The sequence below is a fragment of the Chanodichthys erythropterus genome, chromosome 15 (genome assembly GCF_024489055.1).
Source record: "Chanodichthys erythropterus isolate Z2021 chromosome 15, ASM2448905v1, whole genome shotgun sequence".
NCBI lineage: Eukaryota > Metazoa > Chordata > Actinopteri > Cypriniformes > Xenocyprididae > Chanodichthys > Chanodichthys erythropterus.
This window is the reverse complement of record NC_090235.1, coordinates 18,412,624-18,428,259: the sequence shown is the minus strand read 5'-3', so window position 1 is coordinate 18,428,259 and position 15,636 is coordinate 18,412,624. Positions and strand designations below refer to the sequence as shown.

General features: G+C 35.0%; 1 protein-coding gene across 1 annotated transcript in view; it reads right to left on the bottom strand.

Annotated features, from left to right (window-relative positions):
- Positions 1 to 15,636, bottom strand: part of csmd3b (CUB and Sushi multiple domains 3b) — a 514,670-nt gene that overhangs the window by 379,805 nt on the left and 119,229 nt on the right. Inside the window, exon 3 of the mRNA XM_067361816.1 lies at positions 14,676 to 14,788. Within this exon, the coding sequence (XP_067217917.1) occupies positions 14,676 to 14,788 (113 nt within the window). The remainder of the gene's footprint in view (positions 1 to 14,675; positions 14,789 to 15,636) is intronic.

Genomic DNA, 15,636 nt, shown 5'->3' with positions numbered 1-15,636 from the left:
AATACCCATAACCATTGTCAGTCATCATCAGAGCACTACCACATCCCCAAACAGTCTGTTCCTCTAAACACTTTAGCTGCAGATGGCGGGTTACACTCTAGGTTATAGAACATCTTCTGATTAATTCACTGTTAATTATGATAAAGTATGAGAGACAGTCTGTTGTCACTCAAAATAAAGTGACAGGAGACCGGAGAGGTCAGCCGAAGCACTCGTAATAAAGCAGCAGCTCCCCTATTACCGCTGGGAAATGATCTTCACAAATAAGCCTGAAGTTAGATGCCAGTATAAATTAATACAATTAATTTCAACCTGAAATTCTGCTTGGAGGAGGCATGCATGTTAGGCCAGCGGTGGATAGTCATTAGCGAGGATATTAAATATTCCAGGCGAACAGGAAAGCGTCAAATTGAAAAGGAAACACAATCTGGAGACAAAAAGCAATGACTTCCTGGGACCTTTGGCAATGGCGCAGATCTTCCTGATTAAGTGAATGCTCTCACAAACAGCTGCAAAATTCATTACATGTTATGCATAGAAAAGAACAAGAAATCCTACTTCATCCTGTATCGAATAGATTAGGTTTAGGTGTCAGTAGAAGGGTGGAAAAGAAGCACACAAGGCTTTTGCTTTAAACTGTCTGCGTCCTGTTAAACTACATGTCAGCACTACGCAATAATCTCATGCCATCCTCATGAAAATCAATCCAGGATTACTGGGGTCGGAAGACTGCTTGCACATTTTGTGAGGGTGGTTTTTGAGATGTTATAATATACCGTGATCATTTTTACAGAAAACTATTGGGCTCACTGAACTCACCGGCCATGGTACATTTGGTATTTGGTACACCTGCTCAACTGCTCGTTAACGTTAAATGGTTAAATCAGCCAATCACACGGCAGCAACTCAATGCATTTAAGCATGTAATCATGTTCAAACTGAGCATCAGAATGGGGAGAAGAAAACTGATTTAAGTGACTTTGAATGTGGCATGGTTGTTGGACTCAGACGGGCTGGTTTGAGTATTGCAGAAACTGCTGATCTGCTGGGATTTTCACGCACAACCATCACTAGGGTTTACAGAGAATGGTCTGAAAAACAGAAAATATCCAGTGAAGACCAGTTCTGTGGGTGAAAATGCCTTGCTCTAAGCGGGATTTGAACCGGCGTATCGAATCCCGTTTCGTATCGGCGTATCGAATCACTGCGGAGACGCCAGTTCGAATCCCGTTTAGTGCAGGTTGAGTAGAACAGGTTACATTTGGTACCATGACCCGGATGGAAATGAGATTTAGAGCAGTGGAGGAAAAAAAGAAAAAAAGAAAAAAACATATATAAATAATAAGTAAATAATCAATAACATAATAAACAATATTTTCAACATAGTACTCAATCTTTAGCATCCTCGTTAGCACCCGCCTCCCATGCAAGAGACACCGGTTCGAATCGCACTCAGAGTAGGTCGAGTAGGACTGGTTACAGTGGCAATAGTCTATTTTACAATGCTTTTAGAAAACGCAGCCCAGACTGTTTCGAGTTGATAGAAAGGCAACTGTAACTCAAATCAGTACTCGTTAAAACCAAGGTCTGCAGAAGAACCAGCCTGGTCTCATTGTTAATACGTAGGTATTAATACGTAACTTTAAAAGACACAAAACTTACATTTTTGTATGTTTTGAAAGGTGCTAAAACGTACAATGCTGACGTAATTATGGCACCATTTTTTATCATTTTTTAGATAAATGTAAGATCCCTAAACCCCACCTCGAACCTAAACCTACCCATTTTATTCAAAATGTTAAAAGAATAAAACATAATGGACAGAAATGTGTAGGAAAATGACAATTTTAGTAAAAATATAACATTAAAACGATATTTTGAGCCACACCTACCCCTAAACCTACCCATAACAATTTCTTAAAACTACATAACTTGTTATAAATAAATGAATAGCAGACAAACAAGTGTAACTTTAATCACAATCATTTGTTTTTTGAGAAAAAGTGGTACCAAAATAAGTTCAAATGTTTCAGTCGCAGTCCTCTCTGGCGGTAATAGTTTTTTTATGAGAGCAGAATTTAATTTATTAATCCGTGAAATTATGAATCTGTCTTCTCTCCATGAAGGCGCGCACTAATTTCAAATGTTAATCCACTGAAACGCGGCATGTCGCAATCTGTGACAAAGCAGGTAAGAACCAATGAGCGTTTGAAATTAGTGCCGTAAACCATGTCGTAACGCTTCTCGAGGGCTACTTTCAAATTTGAATCATAACGAGCGCGGGCTTTGACTGTGACGGTCGCTGTTGCTGAGAATGAAGATGAAGATTGATGGATAAAGGGCTGAATTTGGATCTGTTCCTTGCAAACATATGGATTCTAAAGATATGGGGTACAGCAAACAAAAAAAAATGGATGTGATTTGTGATTTTATGTTGTGCTTTGGTGTATCTTATGCTTGCATTGTCAGTCACTGCATAGGAGAAAATCGCACAGCAAACAAACTAAATATTACAAAATGATTAAACAATTACAGAAATTTTATTCATTTTAAGGTTTCAAAGTGTAGTCTCGTTTAACATTATGTAATCCCCGAAATGAGTTTGCAGCACGATTTTAATATTAATACATGGGAATTCATATAACTTACATGAACACTTTACATTAGATGATTTACTATTTTGTTGCTGTTAATACGTAAGTATTTGTACGTTTTAGTGCTATAAATACGTCAATGTTGTATGTTTTTGTGTGTATGAAAACGTAAATAAATGTACGTGTGGTAGAACCACACTTAACGTAAAAATACACACGTATTCTCATGAGATGCACGTTGGAAGAACATCTCTGAATGCACAACACGTCGAACCTTGAAGCAGATGAGAACCTTGAAGCTGATGCCACTCCTGTTAGATAACAGCAAATGGAGGCAACAATTCACACAGGCACACCAAAACTGGACAATAGAAGACTGGAAGAAACATTGTTTGGTCTGCTGAGTCTCAATTTTTGCTGTGACATTCAGATGGTAGGCTCAGAATTTGGTGTAACCAGCATGAAAGCATGGATCCATCCTGAATGTATCAATGGTTAAGGCTGCTGCTGCTGCTGCTGGAGGGATATTTTATTGGCACACTTTAGGCACATTAGTACCAACTGAGCATTTTTTAAACCCCACAGGGGTTGAAGAATGAAAATAAAGGCAGTTCTGAAGGTAAAAGGGGGTGTACCATCAGGTGTACCTAATAAGTGAGTGTAGAATGTCCATAGCAAATAGTGCTGGGATTCAATCCCAAAAGAAATGTTTCTTTGATTCGGAGGCATTTAGAATTGATAGCCGACTCCAATTCCATTGAAGGACCTGACATATCTGAGCGTGACTGTCTGTTATCTAGACAGCAGGGAAATTGATTCATTGCACTTAAATCAAGTCTTTTGATTCAGTTCAGGTAAAAGATTCACTTGATTAAGCCAGTAGGTAAAGTATTTTCAATGATTCTTTTGAAAAAAAAAAAAAAAAAGCAAATAATATCACCTTAGCAATATTTTGGCATTCATGCCATCATAATAGAGTAAAATATAATCTGTATTTCACTATTTACACCGCGTTCCAAATTATTATGCAATTGACATATCAGTAAGATTTCGGTACAATAAACATAAGAAAATGTTTGTTTGTTTGTTTATCCATGTCTTTTTAGATAACTGGTATCAATCTCATGAACAGATCTATGGAAACCCTACTTAGAGTTTGTTCCACATTATAAAGCAAGTCAGTTTTCATGCAATATGGGGGGGGAGAAAGATCTTTCTGAAGATGAAAGGCATGAAATGGTGCAATGTTGTGCAAAAAGCATGAAAACAACCAATATTGTGTGAAACTGAATGGAGATTATCGAATTATCATAAGATTTGTGAGTGATTTAGAGCACAGCAGAACTTGCTCAGATAAAGTCTTATTAATGAAAGTTCCTATCAAAAAAAAAAATATATATATATATATATATATATATATATATATATATATATATATATATATATATATATATATATATATTGTATTAAAAGGGCAGCTATAAATAAAAAGCCAGTGTTGAGCAGCAAACAGGTATTTTATTATATAGCTGAAAATGGCCAGTTATGAACTCTACATATCTTGCAAAAGTCATTTTAATACCCTCCATCTCACTTCCCAGTATTCCAGCCCAAATCATCACCCACCTGCTTCTTGCTGACGTCACAGTCTTGTTGGAACATGGTGGCCATTCACCAACCATCCAGAAATTCATCCATTGTAGTACGGCATTAGTCAGTGAATAAAACTGTTTAAAAATGAGTCTTCATGTACTTCTAAACCCACTGTAAATGTTTCTCTTTGTGAGGTTTGGTTTGGAGTGGCTGAAATGCATCTTTGCGCACAACTGCCAGCCTGCATGGAGAGCTTCCTGAGACTCCAGAGACACCAGCAGCTTCAAATACCTGTTTGCTGCTCAACACTGGCTTTTTTATAGCTGCCCTTTTAATACAATTAATTTTTTTGATAGGAACTTTCTTCAATAAGCCTTTATCTGACCGAGTTCTGCTGTGCTCTAAATCACTCACAAATCTCCATTCAGTTTTCACACAGTATTAGTTGTTCTCATGCCTTTTGTACAACATTGCACCGTTTCATGCTTTTCATCTACAGAAAGATCTTTCTTCCTCCCAGGCACGTGCACAGGTAGGGCTCAACCTGTGCAGAGCACATGCCCTTTTTGTCCTTTCACTCCGAAGTGCCCTTTTTTTTCGGAGGTGTTTTATTTTATTTATTTATTTTCTTCAATAAATTAATGCTATTGGTCACCGTTTACGTCTGTCTGTCTGATTTACAAATATATTTAGCCTAATAAAAGTATTAAAACGAGCTTGTGACAAAATCTTTTTGGATCCGCTCAAACTGTCAGTCAAACCTCTTAACTCCGCCCCCTGAGTGCGCGAACTGAAGTTCCACAGCATTGCAGCTGAACGTCTCGCAACGGTAAATAAATATCTTGTTTTTTGAATAAGTAGGCTACAACGTTGTATTTATGAAAGAAACACTAGTATGTGTATAAAGTTTCATATTTTATATATTTGAGGCCTGAGACCGGCGGCGGAGAGAGAGGGAGGGGGCTGCAATCTAAGTTAGTTAGTCATCATAGCCAACAGCCTACAAATAGCCTTAAATTGCCTGTGCATACAGTACACTAGTATTACATATTTTGTAAATTGAGATTTTGGCCAAACGTATTTTACAATACGAAAAACTGAGCGCTCATAACCTAATGATGACGTAGCCTAATGTGATGATGTCGTTTAAATGACAAATATTGCACATTTGCACACATTTGCTGGTCAAAAACCCGGCGTTACTGCATTTTTAGTTTGACACGAAGCGAACGATCCTCGTCAGCTAGGTAATATATATTTCTAAGAAATTTCTTCTTTGATTTATGATGGCTATCTGCCGATACACTTAATTCATTAATATTTAACGTTAATCACATTATATATGGTCACACAGTATGGTTAATGTTTACAACGTTAATATGTATTTGCTCGCTATATAATTTTTTTAATCTAGTATTGTATACTCCCCGCTCGTCTTCACATGTACAGTTGTGGCCAGAATTATTAGACCCCTTCATAAATATGATCAAAGATGACTCTAAAAATAAATCTGCATTGTTTATCCTTTTGATCTTTAATTTATAAAATTAGCAAAAATCTAACCTTTCATTGAAGAAAAAGAATTGAAAGTGGGGGGGAAATAACATTATGAAATAAATGTTTTTCTCCAAAACACGTTGGCCACAATTATTAGCACCCTTTTATTCAATTATTTTTGCAACCTCCTTTTGCCAAGATAACAGCTCTGAGTCTTCTTCTATAATGCCTGATGAGTTTGGAGAACACCTGACAAGAGATCAGAGATCATTTGTTCATGCAGAATCTCTCCAGATCCTTCAGATTCCCAGCTCCATGTTGGTGCTTCTTCTCTTCAGTTCACTTCACTCATTTTCTTTAGGGTTCAGGTCAGGGGACTGGGATGGTCATGGCAGAAGCTTCATTTTGTGCTCAGTGACACATTTTTGTGCTGGTTTTGATGTTTGTTTTGGATCATTGTCCCGACGGATGATCCAACCACAGCCCATTATAAGATTTCTAGCAGAAGTGGTCAGGTTTTGATTTTTTATTTGTTGGTATTTGATAGAATCCATGATACCATGTATCTGAACAAGTTGTCCAGGACCTCCAGCAGAAAAATAGGCCTACAACATTAAAGATCCAGCAGTATATTTAATCGTGGGCATGGGGTACTTTTTATCCATTTTTATCCAAAAAGCTCTTGTTTTAGTTTCATCTGACCATAGAAGCCGGTCCCGTTTGAAGTTCCAGTCTTGTCTGACAACTGAATATGCTGGAGATTGTTTCTGGATGAGAGCAGACGATTTTTCTTGAAACCCTTCCGAACAACTTGTGGTGATGTAGGTGCTTTTGATACATTTTTTTTTAGACTTTCTGAGATTCAAGACTCAACTAATCTCTGCAGTTCTCCAGCTGTGATCCTTGGAGAGTCTTGGGCCACTCAAACTTTCCCCCTCACCACACATTAGGATGATTTAGACACATGTCCTCTTTCAGTCAGATTTGTAACATCTTTAGTTGATTGGAACTTCTCAATTATTGCCCTGATAGTGGAAATGGGCATTTTCAATGCTTCAGCTATTTTCTTACAGTCACTTTCTATTTTGTGAAGCTCGACAATCATTTGCTACACATCAGAACTATATTCTTTGTTTTTTCTCATTATGATGAATGATTAAGGGAATTTGGCCTTTGTGTTTCCTCATGTTTATACTCCTGTGGAACAGGAAGTCATGGCTGGCCAATTTCATGTTCATGATCACCCCGGTGAGCTAAAAAAATTAAATATGAATGGGAATATACTTCAGAGATATTTTACTCATAAAAAATTCTAGGGGTGTTAATAATTGTGGGCAATGTGTTTTGGAGAAAAACATTTATTTCTTAATAACCCCACTTTCAATTCTTTTGCTTCAATGAAAGGTTAGATTTTTGCTAATTTTATGAATTAAAGATCAAAAGGATAAACAATGCAGATTTATTTTTAGAGTCATCTTTGATCATATTTATGAAGGGGTCTAATAATTCTGGCCACAACTGTATAAACATGGTTTACAGTAATGTACAAAAAACTAAAAACATTACAGAATCATCAGGTCACTGTGCTTCTTTATATTTTATCATGCAGAATGTGTGTATTAATGTGTGTTAAGAGTGACATCCCATTGGATCACAGTGAAGTCATAAACATCTTCAAGCACATGGCTCAAAGATGATTGCTGTATAATTAGTTTTAAAGAAGCCCTGAAACCCTGTATGTATGTATATATATATATATATATATATATATATATATATATATATATATATATATATATATATATATATATATATATATATATATATATATATATCAGGGGCGTTTCCTCAGAGTAGGCAAGGGATGCAGTGCCTCCTCAAAAAAATAGGATGAGAAAATAATCCATATTACATATAAAACAACACAAATATTACAAATTATGACATTAAAAAGAGCGCAAGTCACGCGTATTTCTTAAGGAACACTGCCCAACAGCGACACCCGCAGGTAAAGTTACACAGAGGAGTCATGCCTCCCTTTCCTCTCATCAGAACCCCGGCTTGCGGTGGGTTTTGTGGGGGGTAATTGAGAATGAATGGGGGAAAGTCACGTGAGAGGAGGCAATGTCTCCATCGCGCTATGATTGGATGTAATTGGTTGGATATGATTGGATATGATTGGTTTGTGCGATAAATTCCGCCTCTCGTTGACGTGCGCGTTCCGCGCGTAGGTTTGACTGAACAAATGATGGCGTCAATCGGAAGACTAATCGAAAAGTAAGTAAACAGATCACCCAGTTAGATATATCACTGCTTTATGTTACGTCAAAATCAAACTTGAAATGGACTGAAAGCATGATTACTGCGGGGTTTTTTAGTGCAATCAGCTTGGTGAAATTAAAAATGCAATTCGTGTCTGTGACAGACGGTGTTAATGGAGCATGACTGATGATCCAAAATAATCTAGGTTGACAATTAAAAAGAAAAACCGCAATAAATAAATAAAATATATTGTTTAAATTATTATTGCCTTTACAAAATAGAGTTTTATTTGGTTTCTTTCTTTTTTTTTTTTTTTTTTTTTTTTTAATGTACTGTAAAGTAATGTTCATTTAACAAGGAAGATTTGTCAACTTTAAGAGTAATGCAAATTAATTTACAATTATTAATAAAAAAAAAAAAAAAAAAAAAAGTGCCTCCTCATTTCAGAGCACCACTGCACGCCACTGATATATATATATATATATATATATATATATATATATATATATATATATATATATATATATATATATATATTAGGGCTGTCAGTCGATTAAAAATTATTATTGTTTATTGTTATTTATTTGGTGGGGTGCCCTTTTTCATTTTTAGCACATGCCCCTCAAAAGGTCTGTGCACGGCCCTGCGTCCTCCCCATATTGCATGAGGATTGTGACTTGCTTAATAATGTGGAACAACCTCTAAGTAGGGTTTCTAAAGATCTGGCAAATTATTTCGTATGAGATTGATACCAGTTATCTAAAAAGACATGGATAAATAAACAAACAAACACTTTCTTAAAAAAAAAAAAATCTGAATGTTTATTGTACTGAAATCTTAGTGATTTGTCTCTTGCATAATAATTTGGAACGCAGTGTATTATAAAATCTCAATTCACCTTAAAAAAATAAAAAAATAAAAATTAGTCTGAAAGCCACACTCAATCAATAAAGATCTGGAATCTGAATCTAACAGTCCTACTGGCAAAGAGCTTTTTCAACAACATTACATGAAAATGCTGTTTTTAACAGAGATATAAACTTGAGGGCCACAGGGAACACAAAAAAAAAAAAACCTTGCTTAGATATCCCTTTTAGCTTAGTATACATTTTTAATAAAGCTAGCGTGCACCATTAATAATAAAGCACACTTTAATATTCATACTGTATACTGAACGAAAACCTCTACATTCAGAAGGTCTCTGAGGTTCTGTATACGTACAAGAGGTTCTCCTTCAGGAGCAAAGCAGTGCAATACAGTGATTTGGTTCAGCTCAAGAGAACTTTGTGAGGTTTCCAGACTCCACGTGGATGTTGTAAGATGTATTCTACCTGTGTCGGCCCTCGTGAGAACAATAGCTTCAGGCATATGTTTACAGGAGCAGGAGTAGAACTGCTGACTTCCTCTCAGAGAAGCTAGTTTCCCTGGTGACAGAGTAGTGTCTTTGAAATCAACATGTTCTACACCCACACCGCCCTTAGATAACTGTCTATTTGTCACGGTCTGAAAAGAATGATTCCAACATGATTCCTTCAGGAAACATCCATAAGTTATTTCAGCTGTTTGTGCATGTTTTTCTCCTTCCGTCATCTGTTTTTAAACACATTCAACATTTCCCATCTGAATGCAAGAGACAGAAGGAGATATGTGGTGAGAATCACGCAATCGGTGGTGGTCCATGGTGCAAGAATACAAGAATATCAGGATCCACTTGTTGTATGCGGCAGGATAAAGTGAATGGAAAATAATCCCCAAACAAATTCACTAGTCGACAGGAAACCAAGAAAAGGTCCATTACGCACCAAGGGAGCTAAAATAATGATGCAACACGTAAAAATATTCAAGAATAACAACAGTGATATTGTACATGTAATCTCGAAAAGGATCAAGAAATAAATAATTAAAATACACTGACCTCCAAAAGTTTGGAAACGCCTTAGAAAAGTAAGTTTTTGGAAAATTTTAGCATGAATCCTTTTTAATTTGTGATAATTTTGCACTGACAAGTACAAGATTTATTATATAAACAGTTTATACATAGACAAAATAAAATAAAATAAAAATAAATAATTTTTTTTTTGATTCATCAAAATATCCAGCATTAGCAGCTATTTGACCTAAACTGGGTTCTGATTGGTTCATTGCATTCTAAACTTAATTGGCAATCAGTTGTTGAAGCTATTAAGGTGTGCTGACCCAAACATCTTTTACAAACCTGGGCCAAGTTTACACCAGTAACCAGCATCACAGCTGGCAAAGGGGCATGTCTAGGGTTGCAAAGGGCCGGAAAGTTTCCGGTAAATTTCCGGAAACTTTCCGCGGGAACTTAACCTGGGGAATTTTGGAAATGTTCCAATTTGGAAACTTAACAGGAATTTATGGGAATTGGAAATTTTGGGAAATTTATATAAATGTATAATATTTACATAAAAAGTATCCTATAAAAACAAATATAAACATTTTGTTTGGTCATAACATGAAATAACAATTATTTATTTTTCGCATTCAATTACTTCTAATTTAGTAAATATGTAAAATAAATATATTTTTATTGTAGCAATTGTTATGTGTTATTTATTTCAGTGTCACATGATCCTTCAGAAATCATTTTAATACGCTGATTTGATACTATGAGTAATACAAAGTTAAAAAGAATAGAATTTATTCAAAATAGAAATCTTTTCTAACAATATCACTTTAATATCACTTTTTATCAATTTCACACATACCTAAAAGTATTAATTTCTTTCAAAAAAAGAAAAAAAAATGACTGACCCCCAAAATTTGAACAGTAGTGTATATTGTTACAAAATATTTCTATTTTAAATAAACGCTGTTCTTTATTTTTTATTTTTTTTATTCATCAAAGAATCCTTAAAAAAAGTATCACAGGTTATAAAATAATATTAAGCAGCACAACTGTCTCCAACATTGATAACGGAGTATCAAATCAGCATGTTAGAATGATTTCTGAAGGATCATGTGAAACTGAAGACTGGAAAAATGAAAATTCAGCTTTGCATCACAGAAATAAATTACATTTTTATGTATATCAAAATTTAAATTTTAAATTGTAGTTATGTTTCACAATATTACTGTTTTTTTTTCTGTGTTTTTGATTAAATGTGCATATTATGGACTAGGAGAATGCACAGTGCATGCAGAGGGTGTGGCCTCAATAACCCTGCAGTAAGTCTGTTGTGTGGACGTGATTGAGGAATTAAATTAACTGAAATTGCATTAAATATGGTTGTTTTAATCTAAATTATGCTGCAAGATTATGCTTTTCAACTACATTTAAGTACCCTGTTATAGGCTAACCTTTGTAAATTCCCTGTTTAGTCCCATTAATTCCTGTTAATTCCCATATATTCCCGTTAATTCCCATATATTCCCGCTAATTCCCATGGAAAGTTTCCAGCTTTGAAAATTCCCCGAATTTTGCAACCCTAGGCATGTCTGACTTTGACCTGCCTATATTGCCATTATTATGTAATCAAAATGAAAATTATTATTATTGGTCTTCAATGATAATGTCAAGTTACTGTAATATATTTGCATCAAAAAAACGATAAAGATTTATGCCGACATCGTCCAAAACCACACTTTACCAGGGGTGTTTCCAAACTTTTGGAGGGAAGTGTATATGATGACATTTTGCCAGTTAAACAAACATAAAGTGGTCATATATTACACAAAATCAGATTTCCTTGTTAAAACTCTTGCTTGTAGAGCTCAAAACTTCCTCATCAGTGTAAAAAACAGTTGAAGTTGAATACTCTGAGTGATTCAGTTGGCTGAAAGGACTTTTAATGTACAAATTTGCACTGCTCTTGTTAGATTGTGTTGGTCATTATGTTAAAAATGATTTGACTGCGTCTCAGTTCTTTAATTTCCGCATCAGCAGTAGATCACGTTCAAAACTTGCCATTCCCATCGGCGCATTTGTGGAATTGCACTAATTTGTCCCATTTAGTAAATCTGGCTCTTGATATTGCATGAGGATGTCTTTAGAGACCATCATATGTCAGCTGAGAGTGACAAAAATGTGGTAAGGAAAGCCTTATATGGACATGGCTTGGGCATGTTTTATGCAAATGATCAACCTTAGGCATGTGTTTTGTTTTTTTTACACTCACCCCCCAAACCGCACTTCCATCTGGGTCACGGCGTCAAATGTAAATGGTTCTCCTCAAACTGCTCTAAGTGGGTTGAGTAGAATTTATTTTTATTTATTTAGTAGAATTTTTTTTTTCTCCTTTTTTTTTTCAGTTCTCCTGTGCATATACGTACACAAAATAATTCATGCAATTATTATTGAATGAGACCCACTGGTTCTAATTTCACATGCGACGGAGAAATTGGCAGACATTCTAACCATCATTTTGACAAATGGTCATGAAAACTAAACTATTTTTCCACCCCCACTGCTAATATTTTAAGGACATAAGGGGAAAATGATTATAGGCGTCTTTAAAAAGTAAGCTCTATTAATTGTTTGGAAGACTGCCTACCATTTAGCATGCTTTTGCCAATTTTTAATTCAGAGACAGATGAGGAAATGGGGTGAGAGAGGTCGAGTGGCATCGTACGCAACGCAAGCGAACACCCACATGAACATTGAGTTTTTAGTTGCTGAACTCTGCTCCTGCAACTCACATGAAATACAGATTGCATAAATGATTGATGAAAATAAAGAGCTGGCATTCATTCCTGCATTTACTGTACCATCCAGAGATCTTAAAGGGGGCAAAATGTGTAAAAGCCACTGTCACAGTAGTGAATGTATCCACATCCTTTCAAGAAACACTTTGCATCATTTATCCTATATATTGCCAATATCATTGTCATTGGCTACACCTTCCATCCTCCATACGCCTTATTGAATCATTACCAGTCATACCAGGAACTCTGCCCTGCATGAAACTTTATTCAACCAAGCGTTTCTGGGACAGTCTGCTTGATGAAGCTATGCATACCAAACTGCTGTCCACGCTATGAAACATTTCATTATGTAAACATGCACGCACTTCAGCTTAATTTCTGCTTGATGTTGAATATCTCCTGATTTTGGAGTTTTTACATTATTATAAGTTACGAATATGATCGCTCTATTTGTTTGCTATGCAACCAGACAGACTAGTGCAACAATGTGCCCTAACCAGGCGTCAAGTGGCCACACTGAGGACTAAAATGCAGCATAACATGACAAGATTACAGCCAAACAAACATAGCTGATGATGCAACTATGCAGGGGGTGAATTTGAACCAATCAGATTTCACTGTGGGCGGGGCTAACCAGTGCAACGCTGCAGAAATATGAACAAAACACACACTTAAACAATACTGTGTGTACATACACATAAGAAATACACAAAACACACTGAAGACATTGCTGGTTTGTCACTAGAAGTCTCATATAAAGATTATTTTATGAATATTACATTCTCATACATGAAGGTCAGTCACTCTACTTGGGTCTTTTATAAGCATATTTTAAAAGAAGGAAGGAAATAAACTGCTCAGTAAAATCGTGGTTAAAAGCCTCCATAAAAATAAGTGCATTTTACTGTGATGTTGAAAGCATCAGGTATTAAACTCTCTGTAAAAGGATTCATAATATTGCAATAATAGTAATAATAATAGTTCATCTTTGTATAGAATGAAAAACTTAAACTTAAATGCACATCTGACACTATTAATGACACCATAAATTGATGTTTCTCAAATAAATAAAAAAAATAAAATTAATTTAAATACTTTCACCATAAATTAAACAAACTAGCCTGAAATTTCACTGAAAAAAGTTTTAAATCCCCTTTTAATTAAGCCAGATTTGACTTCTTATGTATTAAAAATCACTTTTACTTAAGCTGCGTACAAGAACAAATTAGGGCCTGCGGCTTTCTGAGAAAATAAGTTTGACGCTGCAGCAGTGAGACACTTTTTCCCTGAACTGTATGATCCAAAAGTGAATCAAAAGGAAGGGGAGGCAACCAGGCCGAGACACTGAAACAACACACAGTAAATGATGCTTCAGGCTGACACAGCCTATTGAAGTGACTCAGATCAGACAATGAAAGACAAGCAGAGCAGCTCTGCTTCACACGAATAAGACCACACTCATCCGTCTCCCTCCAACCACCTCACACATAGTAAACACACATTATTCAGCCGTCAAACACTCTGATAAGAAGCTAAAAGCCCAAATCTGCTGTACAGTTAATATGCGTTATGCTACATCTAATGAAGGCATGTAATGGACAGATAGTGTGATATAAATTTAACATTATTTATTTATAATAAATAAATAAACAACCCTCAGCCTGAAGGTCTTCATAAATAAGACTAGGAGGCTTAAAAGCACAGCCAAGCAACTGGAAAAATCCCAAGACTAATGCAATAAAGAGAAAGACGGCATGTACCCTTCACTATCCATTAGTTAACATGCAAAATTAATGAAATAGAAGGTGATATAATGCACTAAGCCATCTTCCTGGAATTTGATGCAAGTGTCTAAAAGACAGTAATTTGATGAGGTTTAATAGGGAGTGATGAGGTCTTTAGTCAGAGACCACCTCTTCATTGAGCTTTAATAAATGCAATTATGATTGGCACAGATCGCAGGGTAGCCAGAGCGGCTCTTAATTAATGCAGCAGATTCCGTCTGATATGAACAATATAGTGTAACAAAACGTAGCACAACACAGAATGGACTGGAATCTTTACCTTCATAATAGATTTTAAAGCCGTGCGCGCTCACGGCGAAGTCACTGGTGAGTCTCAGGGAGAATACGGAGCCAGTGCTCGTGACGGGAGGAGGGATTTGGAAACCCGTTAACCTAAAGAGAGCAAAGAGAGAAAACACAAGTTAGAAATGAAGGATCTTATACACATATCACCCTTCTAACATGTGCACTCACTGTACACATGGTGTTCGTTTTGTGACTGTTGTGACAATACTTTTTATGCTGAGGGTTTTTTGAGAAGTGTGTCAAGGAAATTACCCAGAAATAAAACTTTTATTGTCATTATTTACTCACCATGGAGCATATAATAAAATAGACTGGGGTTATAAAGCTGCATAAAAAATAAATAAATAAGATCTGGTATAAGAAAAATAGGTATTTTAATGGTATAGATCTATACATCTACACATTTAAAAATATATACATGTTTAATAATAATATAATATAATGTAAAAATCTATACATCTATACCATATCTATATCTATATCTCTATCTATCTATCTATCTATCTATCTATCTATCTATCTATCTATCTATCTATCTATCTATCTATCTATCTATCTATCTATCTATCTATCTATCTATCTATCTATCTATCTATCTATCTATCTATCTATATATATATATATATATATATATATATTTCTATATATATATATATATCTATATCTATATATCTATATCTATCTATATATATATATATATAATAATATAATATAATATAATATAATATAATATAATATAATATAATATAATATAATATAATATAATATAATATAATATAATATAATATAATATAATATAATATAATGTATGATTTTAATGTTAATGTCTGGTCATCATTATCACAATCCTCAATATTTTATTTATACACTAGTAACGTTTAAAACAATGCGTTGATCAAAAGTGATAGTAAAGACATTTATAATTTTACAAAAGA